The 26,457-nt window shown below is 38.7% G+C and overlaps 1 protein-coding gene across 10 annotated transcripts in view; it reads right to left on the bottom strand.

Moving 5' to 3' along the window:
* Positions 1-26,457, bottom strand: part of ZNF420 (zinc finger protein 420) — a 114,471-nt gene that overhangs the window by 24,074 nt on the left and 63,940 nt on the right. For 6 of the 10 annotated variants that reach the window (XM_054540253.2, XM_054540257.2, XM_054540255.2 and 3 more), the window contains exons 3-4: positions 18,090-18,178; positions 16,099-16,225 (exon numbers count right to left, since the gene is read on the bottom strand). In XM_054540253.2, coding sequence (XP_054396228.1) covers positions 16,099-16,225; positions 18,090-18,098 — 136 coding nt within the window. In that variant the 5' untranslated portion in view covers positions 18,099-18,178. Of the gene's footprint in view, positions 1-9,269; positions 9,357-16,098; positions 16,226-18,089; positions 18,179-25,295; positions 25,348-26,457 lie in introns of those variants that run through there. The other 4 variants (XM_054540254.2, XM_054540258.2, XM_054540259.2 and 1 more) reach the window with 4 other exon arrangements.

The raw sequence follows: 26,457 nt of genomic DNA, 5'->3' as shown, positions 1-26,457 counted from the left end.
ATTAGGTATTGATGGGACATATCTCAAAATAATAAGAGCTATTTATGACAAACCCACAGCCAATATCATACTAAATGGACAAAAACTGGAAGCATTCCCTTTGAAAACTGGCACAAGACAGGGATGCCCTCTCTCACCACTCCTATTCAACATAGTGTTGGAAGTTCTGGCCAGGGCAATCAGGCAGGAGAAATAAAGAAAGGGTATTCAATTAGGAAAAGAGGAAGTCAAATTGTCCCTGTTTGCAGATGACATGATTGTATATTTAGAAAACTCCACTGTCTCAGCCCAAAATCTCCGTAAGCTGATAAGCAACTTCAGCAAAGTCTCAGGATACAAAATCAATGTGCAAAAATCACAAGCATTCTTATACACCAATAACAGACAACCAGAGAGCCAAATCATGAGTGAACTCCCATTTACAGTTGCTTCAAAGACAATAAAATACCTAGGAATCCAACTTACAAGGGATGTGAAGGACCTCTTCAAGGAGAACTACAAACCACTGCTCAACGAAATGAAAGAGAAGCCAAACAAATGGAAGAACATTCCATGCTCATGGATAGGAAGAATCAATATCGTGAAAATGGCCATACTGCCCAAGGTAATTTATAGATTCAATGCCATCCCCATCAAGCTACCAATGACTTTCTTCACAGAATTAGAAAAAAACTACTTTAAAGTTCATATGGAACCAAAAAAGAACCCGCAGTGCCAAGCCAATCCTAAGCCAAAAGAACAAAGCTGGAGGCATCACGCTACCTGACTTCAAACTATATTACAAGGCTACAGTAACTAGTAACTACAGTACTAGTGGGACTGTAAACTAGTTCAACCATTGTGGAAGACAATGTGGCGATTCCTCAAGGATCTAGAACTAGAAATACCATTTGACCCAGCTATCCCATTACCTGGTATATACCCAAAGGATTATAAATAATGCTGCTATAAAGACACATGCACACGTATGTTTATTGCGGCACTATTCACAATAGCAAAGACTTGGAACCAACCCAAATGTCCATCAATGATAGACTGGATTAAGAAAATGTGGCACATATACACCATGGAATACTATGCAGCCATAAAAAAGGATGAGTTCATGTCCTTTGTAGGGACATGGATGAAGCTGGAAACCCATTCTTAGCAAACTATCGCAAGGACAAAAAACCAAACACCGCATGTTCTCACTCATAGGTGGGAATTGAACAATGAGAACACCTGGACACAGGAAGGTGAACATCACACACTGGGGCCTGTTGTGGGGTCGGGGGAGGGGGGAGGGATAGCATTAGGAGATATAACTAATGTAAATGACGAGTTAATGGGTGTAGCACACCAACATGGCACATGTATACATATGTAACAAACCTGCACATTGTACACATGCACCCTAGAACTTAAAGTATAATAATAAAAAAAAAAAGAATGAGAGAAGAGCTGGAGTTAGGGAATATGGAAAATTCTTTTGTATTTTTCTGTAAAAAGTAGCAAAGAAATGGAGGTATATCAAGAGGAAAATGTGTGTCAAAAGATTTGTTTTTGTTTTTTTTCCTTTTAAGATAGAAGAAATTAAGGCATGTTTTATATGCTGATGAAAATTATTGTAAAAGATATGGACAAGTTCATGTTAGAAGAGACAAAAGGCAATTGCTTCAACAGTGTCCTTAAAAATATGAGAAGGAATGGAATTCAGTATACAAGTGAGGGTACTGGCTTAAGTAAAGGCACAAAAAGGTTACATGTCAATAGGAAAAGAGGTCGAATGAGTATAGATGAAGGTAGGTAAACAGACAAGGAAGCAAGAATCTCTCTTCTCTTCTGCTAGCTTCAGTTTTCTCAGTGATATCAGCTCAGGGACATCATCTAAGAGCCAGGCAAGAGGATGAATAGTCATGACCATTATGTAACCAACAACTTAGCTCCTAAATAAACAAAAACTAGCAGACATACAGAAATATTAATCACCGTCATAGTAGAGAATAGAATATAAACAGACCAGAAATAAAAACAAGGAAGACTATAACATAATTAATAATATAGGAAGATAGATAAAACTGACATAAAATGTTTTCAATTATCACATTAGCATAAAACTAAAAATTATAAAAACATAGAAAAAACATATAATCAGAATTAAGTTACTAAGACAATTCTATATGATGTTTGTTATAGAAGGAAATAAAAATAAAATTTTAAAACAAGTTAGAGCCAAATAGCAAACTTTGTGTGAAATCCCATGAAATCAGCTAAAATTGTACCCAGGGAAATTTACAGTCTTAAGTGCATTTATTAAAAAACAAGAAATATTATAGTCAAGAGAATTAAGATTTCACCTCAAGAAGAAGTGAGCAAAAAGCATAACTAAAAACCAAAATATAAGTGAGATAAAAATCAGAAAATGAGTAAATTAGAAATGTAGAAACAGCAGAAATAATTAGCAAAATCAAAATACCAAAATTATTTGAAAATATCCATAAATAATACAAAAAAAGTGACGTGTAGAAAAAAATTAGATTTAGCACAAATCCAAAGCACTGGAGAGAAAAAGGAAACCATAAATTTAGGAGTTAAAAAGTGTTTATGAGAGATTATGGGAGTGACGTCAGCAAGATGGCAGAAATAGGAGGTAACCCATTCATATCCCCTCACAAGAATTCTGCACCCATCCACAGATAAAAGTCTCTTTGCAGAAGCTTTGGAATTCAGGTAGGAGGTTGTAAAACTCGAGTAAAGCCCAAGACCTAGGAAAGTCATTTTGAGAGTGCAGACTGGCACCCAGGTGGCTGATCTCCCATGCTGATCCCAGGTTCAAGCTTGAAAATGGCCCCATTCCCCAGAGGGCTTGGCTACAGCCCCATTTGGCCTTGGGCGTGCAATCGAAACCATCTGCCAAAAGGTCCAGGAGGAATCATGCACACTAGTGTCTAGGTGGAGAGTTTCTTATGCCTGCTGACAACAGTCCTGGTAGTGAACCTCATAGTTGCTCTGTGGCTTAGCTCCAGCCTCCTCAGCTGGGGTGCCAGCTCAGAACTGCTCATACAAGGATCAACAGTAAGATTCATCTGTATCTCATGGTTTGGGAGTTGGAGTCTTCACGATGGGCTCACCAACCTCTGTTCCACAGCAGACCTTGAGGAAGCCCAGTCTTTGCCTTGGGCCCTCCTGCAATAACTGGAGAACTATCCCCTCTGTGCAGACATGGTGGGAGACACACCCATGTGGGCTGAGATGGGCTCATCAGCTGCCATCCCACAGCACATCCTCAGGGGGTCCAGGCTCAGCTCCAGCACCTCCCACTGCAGTCAGGGAACTATTCCATCTGTGTATGGAAGCCCCTGTCCCACAGCAGATCCCGAGAGGGCCCAGTCTAAGCTCTAGCCCCTCTTGTTGTAGTCATAGAACTACTCCATCTGTGCAGAGACATGCTGGGAGATGTGCACCTGTCTAAGCCAACAAGATAGGCTTGCCAGCCTCTGTCCAACAGCAAATCCTGAGGGGGCCCAGTCTCAGCTCCAGCCCTCTCACTATAATTAGAGACCTATCTTGCCTGTGCAAGGACCTGCTGAAGGCACACCCACCTGGGCCACCAGGACAGTCTTCTGGGCTCAGGTCCCTGTCTGGACTCCCATACAGCGCCAGTATCCTTCTTGGGTTTTCTCTAGGTCCACCCAGGTGGAGAGCCACAACAACCTTGGAGCCCTTGCAAGGCTAGCAGGAAGCCTGGGCTTAATGCCCTTTAATGCTGAGATGGATGCAGTGGTTACAGGCTCAATGGAATACAACAGATAGTCTGTTTAGAATGTCTGGAAGGCCTTTGGAAGAAGGGTGGGAACAAACAAAGCCAGACTGCAAACTTGATTGATTGATTGATTGACTGAGATGGAGTCTTGCTCTGCTGCCCAGGCTGGAGTGCAGTGGCATGATCTCAGCTCACTGCAACCTCTGCCTCCGGGGTTCAACCAGTTCTCCTGTCTCAGCCTCCTGAGTAGCTGGGACTACAGGCGCACACCACCACGGCCAGCTAATTTTTGTATTTTTAGTAGAGATGGGGTTTCACCATATTGGTCAGGCTGGTCTCGAACTCCTGACCTCAGGTGATCCACCCGCCTCAACTTCCCAAAGTACTGGGATTACAGGTGTGAGACACCAGGTTCCGGCCTGCAAACTCTTGAATAAATTGCTCAGTGCGCAGACATCACGTGTCCATAAACATCAAGAACATTCAGGAAAATATGAGCTCATCAAATGAACAAAATAAGGTGCTAATCACTGACAAAATCAATGTACAAAAATAAGTAGCATTTCCATAGGCCAACAGGAAACTGTGAAAAGGAAATCAATCCCATTTATGATAGATAGCAAAAAAAAAAAAAAGGAATAAATTTAACCAAAGAGGCAAGAGTTTTACAATGAAAACTATAAACATTGACAAAAGAAAGAGGAAACTAATAAGTGGAAATATTTTCCATGTTCATGGATCAGAAGAATTAACATTGTTAAAATGTCCATACTACCCAAAACAATCTACAAATGCTATGCAATCCCTATCAAAATACCACCAATGACACTTTGCACAGAAATACAAAGAATATTCCTAAAATTCATATGGAACCACAGAAGTCCCCAAACAGCCAAAGCAATTTTTTTTTTTTTTTTTTTTTGAGATGGAGTTTTGCTCTTGTCACCCAGGCTGGAGTGCAACAGCACACTCTCGGCTCACTGCAACCTCCACCTCCCAGGTTCACGTTGTTCTCCTGCCTCAGCTTCCTGAGTAGCTGGGATTACAGACGCCTGCCACCACGCCCAGCTAATTTTTTGTATTTTTAGTAGAAATGGGGTTTCACCATGTTGGCCAGGCTGCTCTCAAACTCCTGACCTCGGGTGATCCACCTGCCTCAGCCTCCCAAAGTGTTAGGATTACAGGTGTGAGCCACTGCGCCAGGCCGCCAAAGCAATCTTGTACAAAAAGAACGAAGCTGGAGACATCAAATTCCATGACTTGAAAATATACTACAAAACAATAGTAACCAAACAGTATAGTATTGGCATGAAAACAGACACATAGAGCAATGGAACAGGATAGAGAACCCAGAAAAAAAAAATCCAAGTATTTGCAGCCAACTGATTTTCAACAAGAAGGCCAAGAACACACATTGGGAAAAGGATACTTTCTTCAGTAAATGTTGCTGGGAAAACTGAATATCCACCTGCAAAAGAATGAAACTAGACCCCTATCTCACCACTCAACTCAAAATGGATTAAAGACTTAAATGTAAGACTGGAAACTATGAAACCAGTAGAAGAAAACACAGGGAAACAGACATTGATCTGGGCAAGGATTTTTTAATAATACCTCAAAAGCACTGACAAATGCAAAAACAGATAAACGTACTACATCAAAGTAAAAAGCTTCTGTACAGCAAAGAAAATGAGAGTAAAGAGACAACCTACAGGCTGGGCGTGGTGGCTCACATCTATAATCCCAGCACTTTGGGAGGCCGAGGCAGGCAGATCACAAGGTCAGGAGATTGAGACCATCCTGGCTAACACAGTGAAACCCTGTATCTACTAAAAACACAAAAAATTAGCCAGGCGTGGTGGGACGCGCCTGTAGTCCCAGCTACTCGGGAGGCTGAGGCAAGAGAATCACTTGAACCTGGCAGGCGGAGGTTGTAGTGAGCCGAGATTGCACCACTGCACTCCAGCCTGGGTGACAGAGCGAGACTCCATCTCAAAGCAAACAAAAAAGAGACAACCTACAGAATGGAAGAAAATATTCACAAACTATGCATCTAATAAGGCGTTAATACCAAGAATATATAAGAAAGTCAACTCAGCAGCAAAAAAAAAAAATCTGATTAAAAAATAGTCAAAAGATTTGAATAGACATTTCTCAAGACATACAAATGGCTAACAGGTAAATGAAAAAATGCTCAATATCACTAATTATAGGGAAATGCAAATCGAAGCTACAATCAGATATCACCTCACCGCTGTTAGAATGGCTATTAAAAAGACAAAAGATAACAAATGCTGGTAAAAATGTGGAAAAAGGGGGAACTCTTATACACTCTTGGTGGGAATGTAAATTAGCACAGCCATTATGGAAAATAGTATGGAGGTTTCTCAAAAAAATAAACATAGAACTACCATATGATCCAACAATCTAACTACTGGGCATACATCCAAAGGAAATGAAATCAGTATGTCAAAGAGGCATCTGCATTCCTATCTTTATTGCAGCACTATCCACAATAGCAATAACATGGACGAACTCAGCGTCCATCAAAAGATAAATGGATTTTCAAAAATGTGGTATATATGCAGAATAGAATACTATTCACCTATAAAAATGAATAAAATCCTGTTATTTTTGACAACTTGGATGAAGGTAGAGGACATTATATTAAGTGAAATACGCCAAGAACAGGACAAATATCACATGATCTCACTCATATGTGGAACCTAAAAAAATTGATCTCATGTAAGTAGAGAGTAGAATAGTGGTTACCAGATGCTGAAGGGGTGGCTGGGAAGAGATTGGTCTATGGGTACAAAGTTATAGTTAGATAGGAGAAATAAATTCTGATGTACTATTGCACAATAAGGTGACTATATAGTCAACAAAAATGTCCTGAATGCTTGCAAATAGCTAGAAGAGAGCATCTTGAATGTCCTAACCACAAAGAAATGACAAGTGTTTGAGGTGACAGATATGCTAATTATCCTGATTTGATAATTACACAATATACATATGTATAAAACATCACACAGTAGCCCATAAATATGTGCATTATGTGTAAACTAAAAATAAAACAAGACTTTTAAAAGTGTTTATGAAAAAAACCTATTAACAACACAACAGTAAATTAGAACTGGATGAAACAGATGAAAAACATGAAAAATAACCCATGAAGATATAATAACTGATATACAGCAATAATCACATTAAAAATTTAAATTTGAGCTCAGTGTCTGTGCTCCTAAAAGGCAATAGATACCTATGACTAATGATCGTTTGTATCTCCTGGTCATAGTACCTATTATATCTAATATTCAAGGCAATAGATTCCAGTGACTGGTAGGTTTACTGGCAATATTATCCAAACATTAAAGAATATATAGGCCGGGTGTGGTGGCTTATACCTGTAATCCCAGCACTTTGAGAGGCCAAGGCAGGTAGATTGCCTGAGCTCAGGAGTTCGAGACTAGTCTGGGCAATGTGGCAAAACCTCATCTCTACAAAAACTAGAAAAATTAGTCAGGCACAGTGGCACGTGCCTGTAGTCTCAACTACGATCACCTGGGCTCAGGGAGGTGGAGGCTGCAGTGAGCTGTGATCATGCCACTGCACTCCAGCCTAAGTGACAGACGGAGACCCTGTCTCAAAAAAAAGAAAAAAGGATATAGAATTCCAATCATACATAACTGTTGTTGAACATATAGAAATATGGTAATCTACCCTAGTCATTTTACAAAGTTAAATTAACTCGTATAACAACATTGAAAAATGACCTTAGGAAAACTAAGCCAATCTCGTGAACAAACAAAGGTAAAATTTTAAAAGAAAATATTAGGAACATAGAATCTAGCTGTGTATTTAAGGGATAACACATCATGATCATATAAACTTTATCCCACAAATGCAGGAATAATTCAACATCAGAGTCCATTTTCCCACATAAAGAACTTAAAGAATAAAATAGCATGATTTCAAGAAATGCAAAAAAATTTTTAATATATTCTAAGACCCTTTATTAAAAGTTCTCTAAAACTGGAATTAGGTAAAAACCTAGTTAAGAGTATCTACCAGATGCCTATAGAAATATATTTAATAGTTAAACATTAGAAACACTGCCAATAAAGTTTGAGAAAAGATAAGAATGATTTGTTTTCAAATTCCACTACAGGGTCCTACTGAATATAGTTGCCTTTTTTTAAAGGTACAAACAGAAAAGGAAGAGACCACATATTGTATGTAGAGAGCAAAACTGTCCACCTAGAAATCCACTATAATCCACTGAAAAACTGTTAGATATTTCCATAAGATTTTCAATTTATAGAAATCAATACTTTCTCATACATAATATATATCAGTATTAGCCATTTAGAAAATGTTACAGAACAAAATATTCCTATTCATATTATAAACAAAATGTACTGAGAAATTGCTTAAGAAATGTGCAAGATCTTTTAAGAAAAAACCATGAAACTAATCCCAGCACTTTGGGAGGCCAAAGCAGGCAGATCACAAGGTCAAGAGTTCAAGACCAGCCTGGCCAACATAGTGAAACCCTGTCTCTACTAAGTATACAAGAATTATCTGGGTGTGGTGGCAGGTGCCTGTAGTCCCAGCTACTTGGGAGGCTGAGGCAGGAGAATCACTTGAACCGGGGAGTCGGAGGTTGCAGTGAGCCAAGATCGTGCCACTGCACTCCAGCCTTGGTGACACAGCGAGACTCTGTCTCAAAAAAAAAAAAGAAAAAAGAAAAAACCATGAAACTTTACAGATAACATAAAAAGAAAAGCAGATTTAGCACGTTCAACAATAGAAGGATTCAATATTGTTAATATGTAAACAGTGCATCTGATTTCTTAAAAAACACCAATAAATACTGGAAAAATATGACAAATGTCCTTTTAAAAGTATGTGAAGCATAAAAGAAAGTAAAGAAGATCCAGGGGTGCTACAATGAAGTAGGAACCAGAAAGTAGAGGGGGTAAATATGCTCTGAAGTTACAGTTACCCTTGGGATATTTGTTGATTTTAATTACCTAGATGTTTGTATATTAATGGTCTGAAAAAACTGAACAGACAAGACCTTTCCTCAACAAAAGAGCAGGGATTACAAATAAATCTCTTTACAAAATTGGAAATATTCAAGACATAAAGTTCAGAGAAAGAAAAACAAATCCAGCAAACCTTAAAGGAAAATGACAAGGGACTTTTCAGTCTTGGCCTGGACTCTCAAAGAAAAGGAGAAAAAAAGTGCTATGGATAATTCAACATTACACAAGAGTCCCCATGGATACAAGAAACAGCAAAATTAGACCTGTTTCCCAGAAACTGGGATTGTATGACACATAAGTGCTGGAAATATATGAAAGTATAAGATAAAAGCCATGAGAAAGGGACCAGTTAAAAAAAAAGACCTGGGAGAGGGGGAAAACATCAAACATCTAGAAGTGAAACAATATAATCAATTACATTTAAATCTTAAAGAACAAAATCTTAAAAGCAGCCAGAGAAAATACAGATTACTTACAAAAGGAATAACAATGAAACAGATGGCAGACTTCTCAAGAGCAACAATAGAAGCCAGAGGACAGTGGAATAATATCTTCAGAGTGCTGAGAAAAAAATAATTGTCAGTATAGAATTTTATACCTAGTTAAATCATCAGGCAAGAATGACAGTGAAACAACGTTATTTTGCAACAATGACAAAAATAAACATTTAGAGCACTTATTAACAATAAGACAGGCCAGGGGTGGTAGCTCACACCTGTAATCCCAGCACTTTGGGAGGTGGAGGTGGGTGGATCACCTGAGGTCAGGAGTTCAAGACCAGCCTGGCCAAAATGTCGAAACCCCGTCTCTACTAAAAATAAGAAAATTAGCTGGGCGTGGTGGCAGGCACCTGTAATCCCAGCTACTGGGGAGGCTGAGGTAGGGGAATTGCTTCAACCCAGGAAGCGGAGGTTGCAGTGAGCCGAGATCGCACCACTGCACTACAGCCTGGGCAACAAGAACGAGACCCCATCTCAAAAAAAAAAAAAAGAAAAAAAAAACAATAAGCCCTCCCTAATGTATTTCATGATAAATAAAATATCCCAGAAGGAAGGTATAATGAAAGAGGAATAGCATACAAATAAAAGATAATTACATCAACAAATCCACAAGCAAATATTGCCATTATGAAACAAAAATAATGCCCATTTTGTAGGTTAAAAAAAGAACAGAAGTAAAATACCAGACAACAATACCAGATTGGAGAAATAGATCAAAGTTAAAGCATTCCAATATCCTTTACATTATCTTAAGGAAAGTTAGACATGAATTTTAGACTTCACCAAATTAAGTATGTATTTGTAAAGTGACACAAACAATAATGATAATAATTAAAGTACCAAAACAGGCAGAATACCCCCAAAGTATTTAAATTCACTGGCAATGGCAGAAATGTTCTTCTGTTTTTCATGTACAAATCAATAAAGATATTTCCTTTCTTTTTTTTTTTTTTTTTTGAGACAGAGTCTTGCTCTCTCGCCAGGCTGGAGTGCTGTGGTGTGATCTCAGCTCACTGCAACCTCCGCCTCCCAGGTTCAGGTGATTCTCCTGCCTCAGCCTCCTGAGTAGCTGGGATTACAGGCATGTGCCACCACACCTAGCTAATTTTTGTATATTTAGTAGAGATGGGATTTCATCATGTTGGCCAGAATGGTCTTGATCTCTTGACCTTGTGACCTGCCCGCCTTAGCCTCCCAAAGTGCTGGGATTACAGGCGTGAGCCACCGCACCTGGCCTCAACAAAGATATTTCTAAGTGATAATAGCCACTATTGATAAAGTATATAATAGGTATACATTGCTGGTATACTTCTGATAAGAATTTTGTGAGAATAAAATATATATTTGACATAGAGATGTCAATTTCTTATCTCTCCTTAGAACCTCAACTAATTGCCACAATGGTTACCAATTTATTTCACAGTAGATACTATTATTTATATGTCTGTTTTTCAACTTGTTGGCCTTGAAATCCTAGGGGTGGAGATAGAGCAAGTTTATTGCAAAGCAATACGCAAACCAAATATTGTATGTGGACTGAATAAATATGTTTTAGTATCCATCAAAATATACAATGTCCATTAATTATAATTTTTTAGACACAATTACAATGAATAAAAACTATAAAATATCATTGACATTAAAAGGAATTAGGTACATATGATAAAAATTTAAAGATAACTTTTAAAAATATATAAATACTGTATGTTTTCCAAACAAAACAAGGGGGAAAATGGAGTTGCAAAAAATAAAACAAGATTGTATCCACCCTGATTAAGGAGGGAGAAATTGTTTTAAGCCCATAAGATAAAAAGAGGAAACAAAAAGCATAAAATAGGGGATAAATAAATCCAAGTGTATTGGTAATAAATTAAATGGAGTGAACATTCAATTAAAAAAAATTCTCAGATAATACCACAGTGCAGTGGTTATCAAACATGGCTAAACATTTGAAAAACCTAGAAAATTTCAAAAAATAATGATACTTGTGTACCATGCCTAGAGATTATTATTTAATTGGTCTGGGGTGTGACCTGGGCTGCGGAATTTTTTAAAAGACCGTAGCTATTTCTAAAGTACACACAAGTTTGGCAACCATTTCCATATTATTTCTGCACAATTCAATGGCTTTTAGTATACTCATTGAGTTGTGCAACAATCACAACAATCTAATTTTTAAACATTTTTTCACCCCCAAAAGAAATGTTGTCTGTGCTCATTAGCATTCACTTCTCATCTCCCCACTCCCCATTCTCCATCCGTTCTACCTCTTCCCCACCCCCAGTGCTGGGTAACCAGTAACCTACTTTCTGTCAGTATAGATTTGCCTATTGAGGACATTTCATATAAATGCAATCACATAATATGCAATGTTTGTATTTGGCTTCTTTCACTTGGCATGGGATATAGTTTGGATATTTGTCCCCTCCAAATATCATGTTGATGTAATCTAATGTTGAATGTAATCCCCAGTGTCAAGAGATGGGGCTTGGTGGGAGGTGTCTGGATCATGGGGTTGGATCCCTCATGAATAGCTTGGTGCCATCTTTGTGGTAAAGAGTGAGTTCTTGGCCGGGTGCGGTGGCTCACGCCTGTAGTTTCAGCACTTTGGGAGGCCGAGGTGGGTGGATCACGAGGTCAGGAGTTTGAGACCAGTCTGGCCAACATGGTGAAATACATCTCTATTAAAAATACAAAAATTAGCTGGGTGTGGTGGCAGGTGCCTGTGATCCCAGCTGCTCAGGAGGCTGAGGCAGGAGAATCGCTTGAGCCGGGGAGAAGGAGGTTGCAGTGAGCCGAGATCCGGCCATTGCACTCTAGCCTGGGCGACAGAGCAAGACTCCGTTGTGAGTTCTTACGCTATGAGTTCACGCGAGATCTGGTTGTTTAAAAAAGCCTGGACCTTCCTCCTCTCTCTCGCTCCCTCTCTTGCCAGTGACACACTGACTCCCCTTCCCTTCCACCATGACTAAAAGCTTCCTGGGCCTCACCAGAAGCCAAGCAGACACTAGTGCTATGCTCGAACAGCCTCCAGAAGCATGAGCTAAGTAAATCTCTTTTCATTATAAATTACCCAGCCTCAGGTATTTCTGTTTTGGTTTTTGTTTTGAGACAGTGTCTCGCTCTATTGCCCAGGCTGAAGTGCAGTGGCACGATCTCGGCTCACTGCAAGCTCCGCCTCCCGGGTTCACGCCATTCTCCTGCCTCAGCCTCCGGAGTAGCTGGGACTACAGACACCCGCCACCACGCCCGGCTAATTTCTTTTTGTATTTTTAGTAGAGACGGGGCTTCACGGTGTTAGCCAGGAAGGTCTCGATCTCCTCACCTCGTGATCCGCCCACCTCGGCCTCCCAAAGTGCTGGGATTACAGGCGTGAGCCACCGCGCCCGGCCCAGCCTCAGGTATTTCTTTATAGCATGTTTCCAAGGTTCATCCATGTTAAAGCATGTATCAGAACTTCATTCCTTTTTATTGCTGAATAATGTTTCGTTGTAAGAAAATACGAAATTGTATCCATTCATTAGTTGATGGACATTTGGGTTGTTCCCACTTTTTGGCTATTGTGAATACCAAGATATAGTGCACTTCTGCCTCCAAATCTTGAGAATGCCTGGTACTGTCAAGCATCTTAATTTTTGCCAATTTACAGCATGTGAAATAATTATATCATTGTGGTTTTAATTTGCTTTTTTTTTTTTTTTGGAGATGCAGTCTCCCTCTGTCGCCCAGGCTGGAGTGCAGTGGCATGATCTCAGCTCACTGTAACCTCCGCCTCCTAGGTTCAAGCGATTCTCCTGCCTCAGCCTCCCGAGTAGCTGGGATTACAAGCACCTGCCACCACGCCCAGCTAATTTTTGTATTTTTAGTAGAGACAGGGCTTCCCCACGTTGGCCAGGCTGGTCTTGAACTCCTGGCCTCAAGTGTTCCACCTGCCTCAGCCTCCCAAAGTGCTGGAATTACAGGCGTGAGCCACCACGCCCAGCCTAATTTGCATTTTTTTCCCCTTGAACTGCCAATAGATATCTTTTATCAAATTTTTCAGTATTGTTATTTATCTTGTTCTTATCAATCTGTAGAAGTTTTGTCTATTCTGATACTAATTTCCTTGTTGTCTATATGCAGTGCAAGTATCTCTACCCAATTCATGGCTTGTCTTTTACTGTCTTTATAATGTCTTTTGATAGAGTAATTTTCATGTAGCCAAATTTATCAATCGTTTAATGATTATTTTTAAAAAGAACTAAATAGAACCTTTACAAATTATCTATTTGGTTTTCTTTCAAATCTGTCCCTTTATGAAAATCTATTAGTCATCATTTTTGTGTTTTATTTCTTTAAACTATCACCAATAGCTACATCTAATCATTCTACTATGTAAAGATTTTTGCCATGTAATATGTTGTTTCTTCAGATTACTTATCACTCATCTGTGACCTATTTCTCTGTGGGTTTGATGATCTTTATGAGCTCACCTTTTGTTGATCTTAACTTATGAGAATTCTAAAGGCCTCTTACTTTCCCTGGAGATTTGCAATTGCTTTAGATGGGAGTCAGAAGGCACCACCTTAGAGAATAAAATTTCAGTCTTTTTTTTCCCATTGCCTAACCGTCTTTCTTATTATTCCAGTATTCACTTTTCTCTAGACATAATGTTTCTCTGTTCCTCCTACGAAGTTAATACCCACCCCAAGGCCTTTACACTGCTCTCCCAGATATGGCTTGACTCATGCCCTTACTTAAGTTTTTGTTCAAATATTACCTCTTCAGAGAGGATTTTCCAAAATCTACCAATCTAAAATAGTCCAATCCAACCCCCCATTATTCTTTATTTGCCTACCTTTACCTTTATTTGTACTGCTTATCACTACCTGTTGTTATACTGATATTTATTAAATGCATACATATGTACATACATACACACGCATACATATAATTTTGTTTCCTTATGTATTTTGTATTTCTCCCACAAGAAAGTGTTTCAGCAGAGTAAGAACCTTAACTAGACCATTATTTCCCCAATGGCTACTATAGTCCTTGGCAGAGAATAGGCCTTCAATAAACATATTTTGGATAAATGAATATATTAAAGAATAAAGATGGTAAGTCTAAACTTAAAAAAACAATCTGGAAAGGAATTGACTCCCAAGTATACATAAAAGTGTTGTCATTGTGGAAGAGGAAGACCCATTCCCTCTTTTGTTTTATTTTATTTTTTTGAGACTGTGTTTCGCTCTTGTTGCCCAGGCTGGAGTGTAATGGCACGATTTTGGCTCATCACACCGCCTCCCAGGTTCAAGCGATTCTCCTGCCTCAGCCTCCCGAGTAGCTGGGATTACAGGCATGCGCCACCATGCTCGGCTAATTTTTTGTATTTTTAGTAGAGACGGGGTTTCTCCATGTTGGTCAGGCTGGTCTCGAACTCCCAACCTCAGGTGATCCGCCTGCCTCGGCCTCCCAAAGTGTTGGGATTACAGGTGTGGGCCACCGAGCCCAGCCCAAAGTTCTTAATATGTAATATTCAACTACCAAGCACATATAAGACTGCGCCCGGCCAACCATTCTCTCTTTTGAAAGTGGGAAGAATTATAATAAAAGACCAACAGGGAAAGGAGGCAGTAGAAATTAGGTAAGAGTCTTTAGGAAGATCATGGTGAAAAACCCTTGCTTTTCTCCTCAAGTCATAGGTTTTTTTTTCCACACAACTTGGGTCCTCTAGGGACATGTATTAATCATTGACTTCCTAAAGGCTTCAGAGGAGAAAGGAAGGAAGAGGCAAGAGACAGTTTACTCCAGCACAAGGAATAAAGTTATCATCTAGGTTGGAAAATCACTTATTAAAGTTGTAATTGATATGGATTTTGTTTCATATACAAATACTACAGAAGAAAACAATAAAGTTTGTTAGACAATCACAGGTTCCCCCTCAACTATTTTACAATAAAAGATGATTCTAGCATATTCATTCAACGTCCAATGCAAAGTCCTTTTTTTTTTTTTTTTTGAGATGGAGTCTCACTCTGTCACCCAGGCTGGAGTACAGTGACGTGATCTCAGCTCACTGCAACCTCCACCTCAAGGGTTCAAGTGATTCTCCTCCCTCAATCTCCCGAGTAACTGGGATTACAGGCACACACCACCATACCCAGCTAAATTTTTGTATTTTTAGTGGAGATGGGGTTTCGCCATGTTGGCCAGGCTAGTCTTGAACTCCTGACCTCAGGTGATCTACCCACCTTGGCCTCCTAAAGTGCTGAGATTACAGGCATAAGCCACCGAGCCCAGCCCAAAGTTCTTAATATGTAATCTTCAACTACCAAGCACATATAAGACAATGTGTTTGTTCTAATTAACAGGTTATGTTCATTTGAGTTGTTGGTGAAATGCATTGATCCACTCTATCACTATACAAATGATGTAAACTCTTTTATCAGAAAAAACATATATCTCTGCATCTATTTTTTAAATCTGTGACTGGGCCTGTGAATTATTTAGAGCTCCTTCAGCAGATCTAAAGTGTAACAATGTATATAGGCTGTTTTATCTGCCAATATTCCAAGTATCCCAAACTTCAAATCTAGCCCTTTGATCATCAAGGAAGATGGTATTAGAAGGCAGTGGTAAGGCTTTTTGAAGGATGGAAAAGATAAAGGTGCCCTGAGAAACCATGTCTACTTCCAGTAATTTCAAACTCCTCCTTTGAAAATAAGAAATTCAGTTAATTACTTAAAAAGGAACCTTGAAATAACAGCAGAGAAAGCAGCCATTCCAAAGGTAGATCCTGAAACATGAAGGCCAGATTCCTTACCTAGTGATACCAAGTTGCTATAGTTCTCCAACATCACATCTCTATACAAGTCTCTCTGAGCAGAGTCCAGGCATTCCCACTCTTCCTGAGAGAAGTCAATGGCAACATCCCTGAACATCACTAATTTCTGAAACAACAAACAAAATGTCAGTTTTGGAAATTAAAAAAATGCTTTTTCTTTTTTTCTTTCTTTTTTTTTTTTTTTTTTTGAGATGGAGTCTTGCTCTGTCGCCCAGGCTGCAGTGCAGTGGCGCAATCTTGGCACACTGCAACCTCTGCCTCCCAGGTTCAAGCAATTCTCCTGCCTCAGCCAACTGAGTAGCTGGGATTACAGGCACCTGCCACTGCACCCAGCTAATTTTTGTATTTTTAGTAGAGATAAGGTTTCATCATCTTGGCCAGGCTAGTCTCGAACTCCTGACCTTGTGATTCAACCGCCTCGGCCTCCCAAAGTGCTGGGATTACAGGCATGAGCCACCGTGCCTGGCCAAAAAAATACTTTTTCAATGGAGAGGGAGATGAAGGGGAACTCTCCACAAAGGAAGCAACAGAGCACATGGGCTGAAAAGTACAAATATGTTCCGGATTATTCCTACGGCTATCGTTTTGTTGTTGTTATTGTTGTTGTTTTGGAGACAGGGTCTCGCTCTGTCACCCAGGCTGGAGTGCAGTGGCGCCATCATAGCTCACTGCAGCCTCGAACTCCTGGGCTTAAGTGATCCTGTCTCATTCTCCTGAGTAGTTGAGACCACAGTACGTGCCACTGTGCCCTGATAATTTTCAAATTTTTTTGTAGAGACAGGGGTCTTGTTATTTGCCCAGGCTAGTCTTGAATTCCTGGCCTAAGGGACCCTCCTGCTTAGGCCTCCCAAAGTGCTGGGATTATAGGTGTGAGCCACTGCACCTGGGCTGCTATACATATTTTCTGCATATAGAATATCTTACTTTACAGATAAGTCTGGGAATAAAGTAAATGCAATGTCCCAATTAAAAGAAGTAGCATACACAAGCATTCTATACAATATGTATATTGTGTATCATACATTCTCAATAAATGTAAGTTTCTCTCTTCACTATTTAAGGAATAAACAAAATAACTGAGAAAATTTTTCTGTAAAACCTTATAAGACTTGTATAAAATTAAAGAATTTATTGAAGCTCCAGATTCACCGTTAGATCACAGTACTATATCATAAACATTTTCCTTGTCATCAATAATTTAGTAAATATTTTATAGGCTACGGAATAGCTCCATATAATAAATATATCTGACTTAATAAGTGCTCATATTTAAACATTTTAGGTTGTAAAAGTCTTGTAAGTATTTCTTGGTTCTCAGAGTTTATTATTCTCAACAACTTCTGCTGGTGAATGATCATCTTCACTATGATCATATTTACCATTCATCCGTAAATGTAACTTGTCATCATTCTAAACAATAGAAAGGTGAAAAACATAATCCAAATTTATACATTAAAGACCAGCACATAATGTCGAATTTCAAATTGATCCATATTAAATTATATGTTCCGGGGAAGATCCCTGATCTCTCTGTATTCAGTCCCTAATCATCTTCCTAATCTTAAAAACTCATAAAGCATGAGCTCTTGCCACATATTGAGAGTGATCCCAGTCAAGACCAACTCCTGTCTTGTCCACCTGGGAACTTAGATCTAAAGAGAAGTTCAAAAGGTTTTCATGTGTGGTGCCATTTAACATCCTCCTCCACCTTATGAAATCAGGGAACTCTGCTTTTGTTAGATCAGTGTTCCTAGTCAAAGATGCTGAATGGATTGTTGAGTAAGTATGTGACTAAAGGTTAGATTAGAAAGACACACTTAGGGAAGACACTATCACTTATCAGAATGGGACAAACTGAGGAGCATATTCCTGAGTGAGGTCAGTTAGGAATGAAGCTTCAGGAATAAGGAATACAAACACACACATACTCTGTAAAAAAGTAAGTGAAGAGAGCACAAACTCCAATTTACCCGAGCCATGGTCTTTAGAGCTGCAAGAAATGATCAGTCCTCTTCTGGGTTCCTATCTTAGGAAAGCACAGAGTCTGGAGAATGCAGAGCTACGGAGGAGAAAGCAGAACCGTGAGACCAGGTGCTTTGCAAAGTAACAAATGATTCAGTTAGAATTATCTTTGTTGTTGTTTTCTTCCTGTTTCTCCCACCCCCAAAACACACACTAAGGGGGACAGATATATGTTGTGGTTCTTAACTTGATCAAACTCAATGCTTTCTATATACAAAAAGAAAATATAACAACATCTCTACCACTTCTGAAATGAAACTCATAGGTAATAACGACATATCTATAGATGTCAAAAATGGAGATAATGAACAACTTAATATTTCAATATATTAATGATCATACACAACTACATTAGAAGGCACAAATTAAATGCTTATGCTTACAATTACTTATAATGAAGAAATTTAGACTTATAAAATGACAATATGTAACTAAGTATTATTGACACCTTTTATATTTGACATTTTGAAATAAAGGCTAAATATATGTGTGTTCATGTGTACATATAGAATAAATAGAAATGCATTATCTATAAATGGAGGTTTCTATTTGCTATGGGCAAGACAAACATCACAATTAGCATTGCTATCAATACTGTAACTTTTTGAAATGGTTAAAAAAAACTCAGTAAATTTCTTAAGCAAAGTACAGCCTTTTTCTCAATCAAATCATGGTTGCATTCCTGGAAGATACAGCTAATAGTAAAACCATCCAATAATAGGAAAGTAGATAAATTCAGCAAATTGAAAAAGTCATGCACAAAATGCATTATGTAAGAGATTCCAGACCCAGATAATTATAAACACATTTTTCCAGGTATGGTTCTCAATTTTGCAAATCACAGGCAATTTTTTGTTATGCACTGATGGACAACTAAATCATAAGTTGGCAAACTACTGTCTACCAACTGGTTTTGTAAATAAAGTTTTATTAGAATACGTCCATACTTATTCAGTTATGTAGTGCCTTTGGCTACTTTCACACTGCAGCAGCAGAGCTGAAGAGTTGCAACAGAGACCATAGGGCCCGCAAAGCCATGTGAAATGTCTAGCCCTTTACAGAAAAAGTTGGGTAATTTCTAACCTAGATCCGAGACCTCACTCCTTCAAAAGCTCGAAATCGGCCGGGTGCAGTGGCTCACGCCTGTAATCCCAGCTCTTTGGGAGGCCGAGGCAGGCGAATAATGAAGTCAGGAGATCGAGACCATACTGGCTAACATGGTGAAACTCCGTCTCTACTAAAAATACAAAAAATTAGCCGGGCGTGGTGGCGGGCGCCTGTAGTTCCAGCAACTCGGGAGGCTGAGGCAGGAGACTGGCATGAACCCGGGAGGTGGAGCTTGCGGTGAGCCGAGATCGCGCCGCTGCACTCCAGCCTGGGCGACAGAGCAAGACTCCGTCTCAAACAAACAAACAAAAAAGCTAGAAGTCTTTACCCGCAACCCAGTTACTTTAACATTCAACACCCTCTAGGGAGAATAACTGCCCCTGCAGAGAATCATTGATATAGGTACTCAATACATTTTTAATTGAAAATTCGACTTCTTCAACATATAGATTTCTGCAAGAGATACTTGTGCCCATCCTAACAACCTAAAAATAATTCAGATAAGATGAAAAATCATAATTTCTTTTAAATTCATCAGAGAGCTGAGGGCACAAATTTAAAAGACCTAAACTCCAAAAAAGTGCCAAGCTCTTTATTTTTAATTTTTTTTTTTTTTTTTTGAGACAGGGTCTCACTCTGTCAACCAAGCTGGAGTGCAGTGGCATGATCATAGCTTACTGTAACCCTGAACTCCTAGGCTCAAGTAATCCTCCCACCTCAGCCTTCTAAGTAGCTAGGACTGCAGGCATGTGCAATCATACCCAGCTAATTTTTACTTTTTTTGTTGGGATGGCGTTTTGCTACATTGCCCAGGCTAGTCTTGAACTCCTGGCCTCAAGCAATCCTCCTGCCTTAGCCTCCCAAAGTGATGGGAATATAGGTATGAGCCACCACATGTGGCCCTAAGCTCTTCTTAAGAGCCACATATGGATGCTCCCATCTATGGCAGAGCTTAAACTAAATTATATTAATAATAGTTCAACCATTCCAATAAAAAGACAGTATCAAGACAAGATAAAAACATAAGTTCCAACTATATGCTCTTTACAAGAAGCACATTTTAAATATAAAGATGGGCTAAAAGTAAAATGGGAAGATACACCATACAAACTCTAATCACAAGAAAGCTTGTATGCCTATATTAGTATAAGACAAAATAGACTTCAAGATAAAGAGAAATACTAGCAATAAGGAGGATCAACTCATCAAGAAGACAGCAATCCAAATGTAGAGATTTAACAACAAAGCTTCAAAATGTGTGAAGCAAAAATTGACAGAACTAAAGGAAGAAAGAGACAAACCCACACTCAGAGTTGGGAATTTTAAAATCTTTTGCTCAGTAACTGACAGAACAAGTAGACAATAAAATTGATAATATAGAGGATTTACATACCACTATATCAAGTACCTTGGCCAAGTTGATAAATATATATTAATAGAATACCACACCCACTTACCAAAAGCTGAACTGAGCTGCAAGGTGTTGGAATAAGTGATTAACACAACCAGCCTTTAATCACTTAGTAGTCACTTAATTTAAGAGGCTAACCCAGAGAAAGCGCTGAGTACTCCACTGTTTCACTCCCCCAACCCCAACCATGAAATAGCACCTGGAGAGGGTCAGGCAGATCAGTGCAAATGTGGATCAGTGCAGAAGTGAGGCATCTCACTGCTAAGGGAATGGAGTCATCTCACTGCTAAGGGAATGCAGAACAAAAAGCTCCTGTCATTCATTTTATGGACTGGGACCAGGGGACAAGAAGACAAGGGAAGGGCTAAGAGTGAAAAAGTAGTGAGGCCTGGCCGGGCACGGTGGCTCATGCCTGTAAGCAACCCCAGCACTTGGGGAGGCTGAGGCAGGAAGACTGCTTGAGGCCAGAAGTTTGAGACCAGCCTGGGCAACATAGCAAGAATCAGTCTCTACAAAATAATAATAATAATAATAAAACATCAGCCAGGCATCGCGGTGCAAACCTGTAGTCCTAGCTACTTGGGAGGCTGAGGCAGGAGGACTGCTTGAACTGTCCAGGAGTTCAAGGCTGCAATGAGCTATGATCACGCCACTACACTCCAGTCTGGGCGACAGAGCAATACCCTGTCTCCAAAAATATGTTAAAAAAAAAAGAAAAAAGAAATAAAGAAAAAAATTAAAACTACCAAGTACTAAGAGTGGGAAAAAAAGTGTCTTCAAGGTTTCCTCTCTCCCCTAGATTAGGATGTCCTCTTGGCAGAGGCACCTGATAAAGAGGCCTCCTAATGGAGGTGCCTGGGTTAGGAATGTAAACACACATAACAGCATGGCTGGTCTGGGAGGCCTGAGTCCTGCACTGCAACTCCCTTTAGAGACTGTAATGCATTAGATGTGCACCAAGTCTGCTGCGGGGAGGCCAGCTTTCCCCTGTGTGGCCTGCCAGGAATGACCTGGTGGAGCCTGAGAGCCCACACATAGGATTTTAGCAAGAGTCAGACTCTTCATTAACAACTGCGTATGGAAAGGTCATCAAAATAAAGCAGATGCTGGGTCATAAAACAAGTAACAGTAAATATTTTAAAAACTGAATTATACAGAGAACATACTGTGGTCAGTGTCCACATATTATTAAATTACAAACCAGTAACAAGAATCTCCAAATATTTGGAAATTAAACATACTTCTAAATAACCCATGCAAAAAGACATTGAAAAATATGCTGAACAGAATGACAATGGAAACACACTTATCAGATTCTGTGAGCTGCAACAAAAGCAGTATTTAGAGGAAAATTAATAGTGTTAAATGCTTATGTTAGAAAAATGATTTAGGCTCCCACCTTAGGAAGCTGGAAAAAGAAGAGCAAATGAAGCCGAAAGTAAGAAGAAAAGAAAGAATAAAAATAAGCACAAAATGCACAATATAAAGTAGATTACAATAGAGAATATCAACAAACTCAAAAATCGATTCTTTCAAAAGATTAATACAGTTTATAAACCCCTGCCAAGTTTTCAAGAAAAAATATTACCAAAGCGGAGACTGCACCACAGATTTTTTAAGGCTTTAATTAAAAAGATAATACAATTCCATGCCAATAATTTTGGCAATTTCAACAATATAGACAAATTCCTTAAAAATTGCCAAAATTCACACAAGAAAAAACAGAAATAAAAATCATCCCATGGATATTAAAGAAACGGAATGTGTAGAAACAAACAAATAAACTGTCCACAGAGAAGCCCAGATGGCTTTACCAGTAAATTCTACTAATATTTAAGGCAGATATAATACTATTCTTTCACAAGCATTTTCAGAAAATAGAAAAAGGAGATAGCACTCTGTTCTACATTTTGAGGCCAAATAACCATAATACTAAAACCTCACAAAGATATTACATGAAAAAAAATTACAGCTCAATAGCCTCTAGGAAGACAGACATACAACAAAGTTATAAAGTATTACCAATCAAATCTATTTGACTTTGGAACCACAAGTATGTTTTCTATAACTATAATCACAAAATTAAATCAAAATGAAAAAAATATCTAAGAACCAAAAGCAAAATGAAACAAACTTATCTGTGCGTAAAGCTGGAAGGTTAAACATATAAAGGAAGTGATTATTTTCGGGAACTTTAAAATATAGTCATTTGACATTAGACCCAATATAACCTACAAACAAAATAACTATAAACTGTTTTTCAAAGTTGTCTTAAGAGTTTATGTTATAACTTTATGAAGTTATGTCTTAGAGTTTTTCAGTAGTTATACTGTTATTAATAATACTGGCATTGTTAGTCTAAAACTAATACATGTATATAACCTGAAATGATTATACACACACATATATCAGTGAGAATTTTAATATCATTAATCATTACGAATTAAGATTTTTTTCAGATTATAAAAGAAACACAAATATAAAATCAAAGATAGTAAGAAAAACTCTATAATCTTTTAATTCAATTGGAAATATCAGTACACACTCAGGATTTTTTTTCTCCTTCTAAAAAATTTGTATTTCACCAGCTCTGTTAAGGCTATACTGACAACTAGGAGCAATGAGAGTTCCTACTATCCTGGTTGTGACTTCTTAAAAGCACTTCTTATAAAAGGAACCAGGGCCCCATAAAGAGGTGACTGATTTTATGTTTGGGACAGGAAATTGTACAAAATGAGCCTAGAATACTCTGTCAGAACAGAAAGTCTGGAATCTGCCAAAGACTACTGGGGTCATGTCAAAAAGAATAAAAAGGAATCCAAAAGTAGACAAATCAGAGAGGGCAAACCTTCCACTTGCCATACGTGGAGCAATGTGAGCATTAATAAGAACAGTTATTGTTACAGATCGAAACATAACAGATATGTTTTAATCCACAAGTTAATAGTTTAAAAGAAAAACACGGAATAAGCTTTGAAAGATGCTGAAAAATAATGAGAAAAACCAATCTTTTATTCTAGTTTTTCTTTTTGCATAAACTATTCTTCAGGTAACCAAGATATTGAGAAAGGATGGCTCCCTTTATAGATATAGTCCAGCTAATAAATGCAGAAGAATTAGAATATCATTTTGCAACCCCTGATAAAATAACATATTCACATAAAGATGTCAATAGCTGGCTGTTAACATCACATAAAGGAAAACAACCAGATAGTATGCACTACTTCAGAGAAGTGCACATCCCTATGTATGATGGATTAGTAAAATTTAAAAAAAAAGCAAAAACGAGGCCAGGTGCGGTGGCTCATGCCTGTAATCCCAGTACTTTGGGAGGCAGAGGTGGGCGGATCATGAAGTCAGGAGACAGAGACCATCCTGGCCAACATGGTGAAACCCTGTCTCTACTAAAAATACAAAAAATTAGCTGGGCATGGTGGCGCGTGCCTGTAGCCCCAGTTACTATAGAGGGAAGAAGGAAGCAGGTAGAGGGGACAGAAATGGACACTAGACTTCTTCAAATTCATCTTATTCTGTAATTTTGATTTTGGATATATGTTATGTAATTTTAAAACAAAATTAAATCATAGTGGGAGAAAAGCAATCCCTAAACATGAAAAGCAATATAAAACAAATGAGCCTAACTGCATTTCCAGCTGGCAGCTTAAGCATATGAGAAGTGTTATTTTAGATGACTTAAACACAGTAATTTGATTTTAATCCCTACTGGGCTATATCCTATCAAACTCCAACAGGACTTTATGTTGTTTTTCTATATTCATATGGTTGGTAAAAATATTGGTATTGTTATTTTGAAACTCTTTGTCTCAATCCAAAAGAAGGCAGAAAACGGAGAGCAGGAAATAAAGAACAGATAGGATAAATATAAAACGAATGGCAAAATGATGGATTTGAACCAAACCATATCAATAATCACACTAAATATAAATGGACTAAATACTCCAATTAAAAGATGGAGATTGCTGGTTGGGTGTCATTGTTCACGCCTGTAATCCCAGAAATTTGGGAGGCCGAGGCAGGCAGATCACCTGAGTTCAGGAGTTTGAGACCAGCCTGGCCAACATGGCAAAACCCTGTCTCTACTAAAAGTACAAAAACATTAGCTGGGTGTGGTGGTGTGTGCCTGTAATCCCAGCTACTTGGGAGGCTGAGGCAGGAGAATCACTTGAACACAGGAGACGGAGGTTGCAGTGAGCTGGCATTGTGCCACTGCACTCCAGCCTGGGTGACAGAGTGAGACTCTGTCTCAAAAAAAAAAGAGATTGCCAAATTGAATAAAAACACAAACCCAATTACATGCTGTCTATAAGAAATGCACTTGAAATATCAAAACACAAACAGGTTAATAGAAAAAAATACACAATGCTAATATTAATGAAAAGAAAGCTGGAATGGCTACATTAAATATCAAGCAAAGTACATGTCTGGAGCAAAGACTATTATGAGGGATAAGGAAGACCATTTCCTAATGATAAAGGGGTCAATTCACCAGTAGGATGTAAAAATCTAAAACCTTTATATACCTAATAACAGAGCATCAAAATACATGAAGCAGTCCAGGCGCAGTGGCTCACGCCTGTAATCCCTGCACTTTGGAAGGCCGAGGTGGGCAGATTACCTGAGTTCAGAAGTTCGAGACCAGCCTGGCCAATATGGTGAAACCCCATCTCTACTAAAAAAAAAAAAAAAAATTAGCTGGGCATGGTGGTGCCTGCCTGTAATCCCAGCTACTCAGGAGGCTGAGGTAGGAGAATCACTTGAACCTGGGAGGTGGAGGTTGCAGTGAGCCAAGATTGGGCCACTGCACTCCAGCCTGGGTGACAAAGCGAGACTCTGTCTCAAAAAAAAAAAAAAAAATACATGAAGCAGAAACTGAAAGAAACTACAAGGAGAAAAATCCAACAAATAAAAAATCAGTAAAGATATGGAAAATTTAAAAAATACTATCAACCTACCTGACCTAGTTGACATTTATAGAACACTCCACCCAACAACCACAGAATATAGTCTTTTCAAGTGCACATGGAACATTTACTAAGATGCATCAAATTCTGGGTCATAAAACAAATCTTAATAAATTTAAAAGGATTCAAATCATACAAAGTATATTCTGTGAACACAGTGTAATGAAATTAGAAATCAGTAACAAAAGATCTCTGGAAGATCCACAAAATATTTGAAAACACAACACATCAAAATATCCTGTAAGTCAAGAAATCAAAACGGCAAATTAGAAAGGATTTTGAACCGAAGATAGAATAAATGAAACAAGATTGGAAAGTGATCGCTTTTTTTTTTTTTTTGAGGCGGAGTCTCACTCTGTCGCCCAGGCTGGAGTGCAGTGGCGCGATCTCGGCTCACTGCAAGCTCTGCCTCCCAGGTTCACACAATTCTCCTGCCTCAGCCTCCCGAGTAGTTGGGACTACAGGTGCCCACCACCACACCTGGCTAATTTTTTTTTTTTTTTTTTTTTTTGTATTTTTAGTACAGACGGGGTTTCACCTTTTTTAGCCAGGATGGTTTCGATCTCCTAACCTCGTTCTATCTGCCTCGGCCTCCCAAAGTGCTGGGATTACAGGTGTGAGCCACTGCACCCGGCCGTGATCGTTTTTAAGCTAGGCATATTCATTATACTTTTGTGTACATTTGAAACTTTCCATAAAAAGCCAAAAAAAAGTTAAAAAATCAAAATGGTGCTGTATCAGAAATAACACAATAGAGCTCTTTCCCTTTTTAAATTACACAATAGAGCTATTTCTCTCTTCCCCTTTTTAAATCCA

This window comes from Pongo abelii, chromosome 20 (assembly GCF_028885655.2).
Source record: "Pongo abelii isolate AG06213 chromosome 20, NHGRI_mPonAbe1-v2.0_pri, whole genome shotgun sequence".
Classification (NCBI taxonomy): Eukaryota; Metazoa; Chordata; class Mammalia; order Primates; family Hominidae; genus Pongo; species Pongo abelii.
Note: the sequence above shows the minus strand (reverse complement) of the source record. Positions and strands in the feature narration are given on the sequence as shown.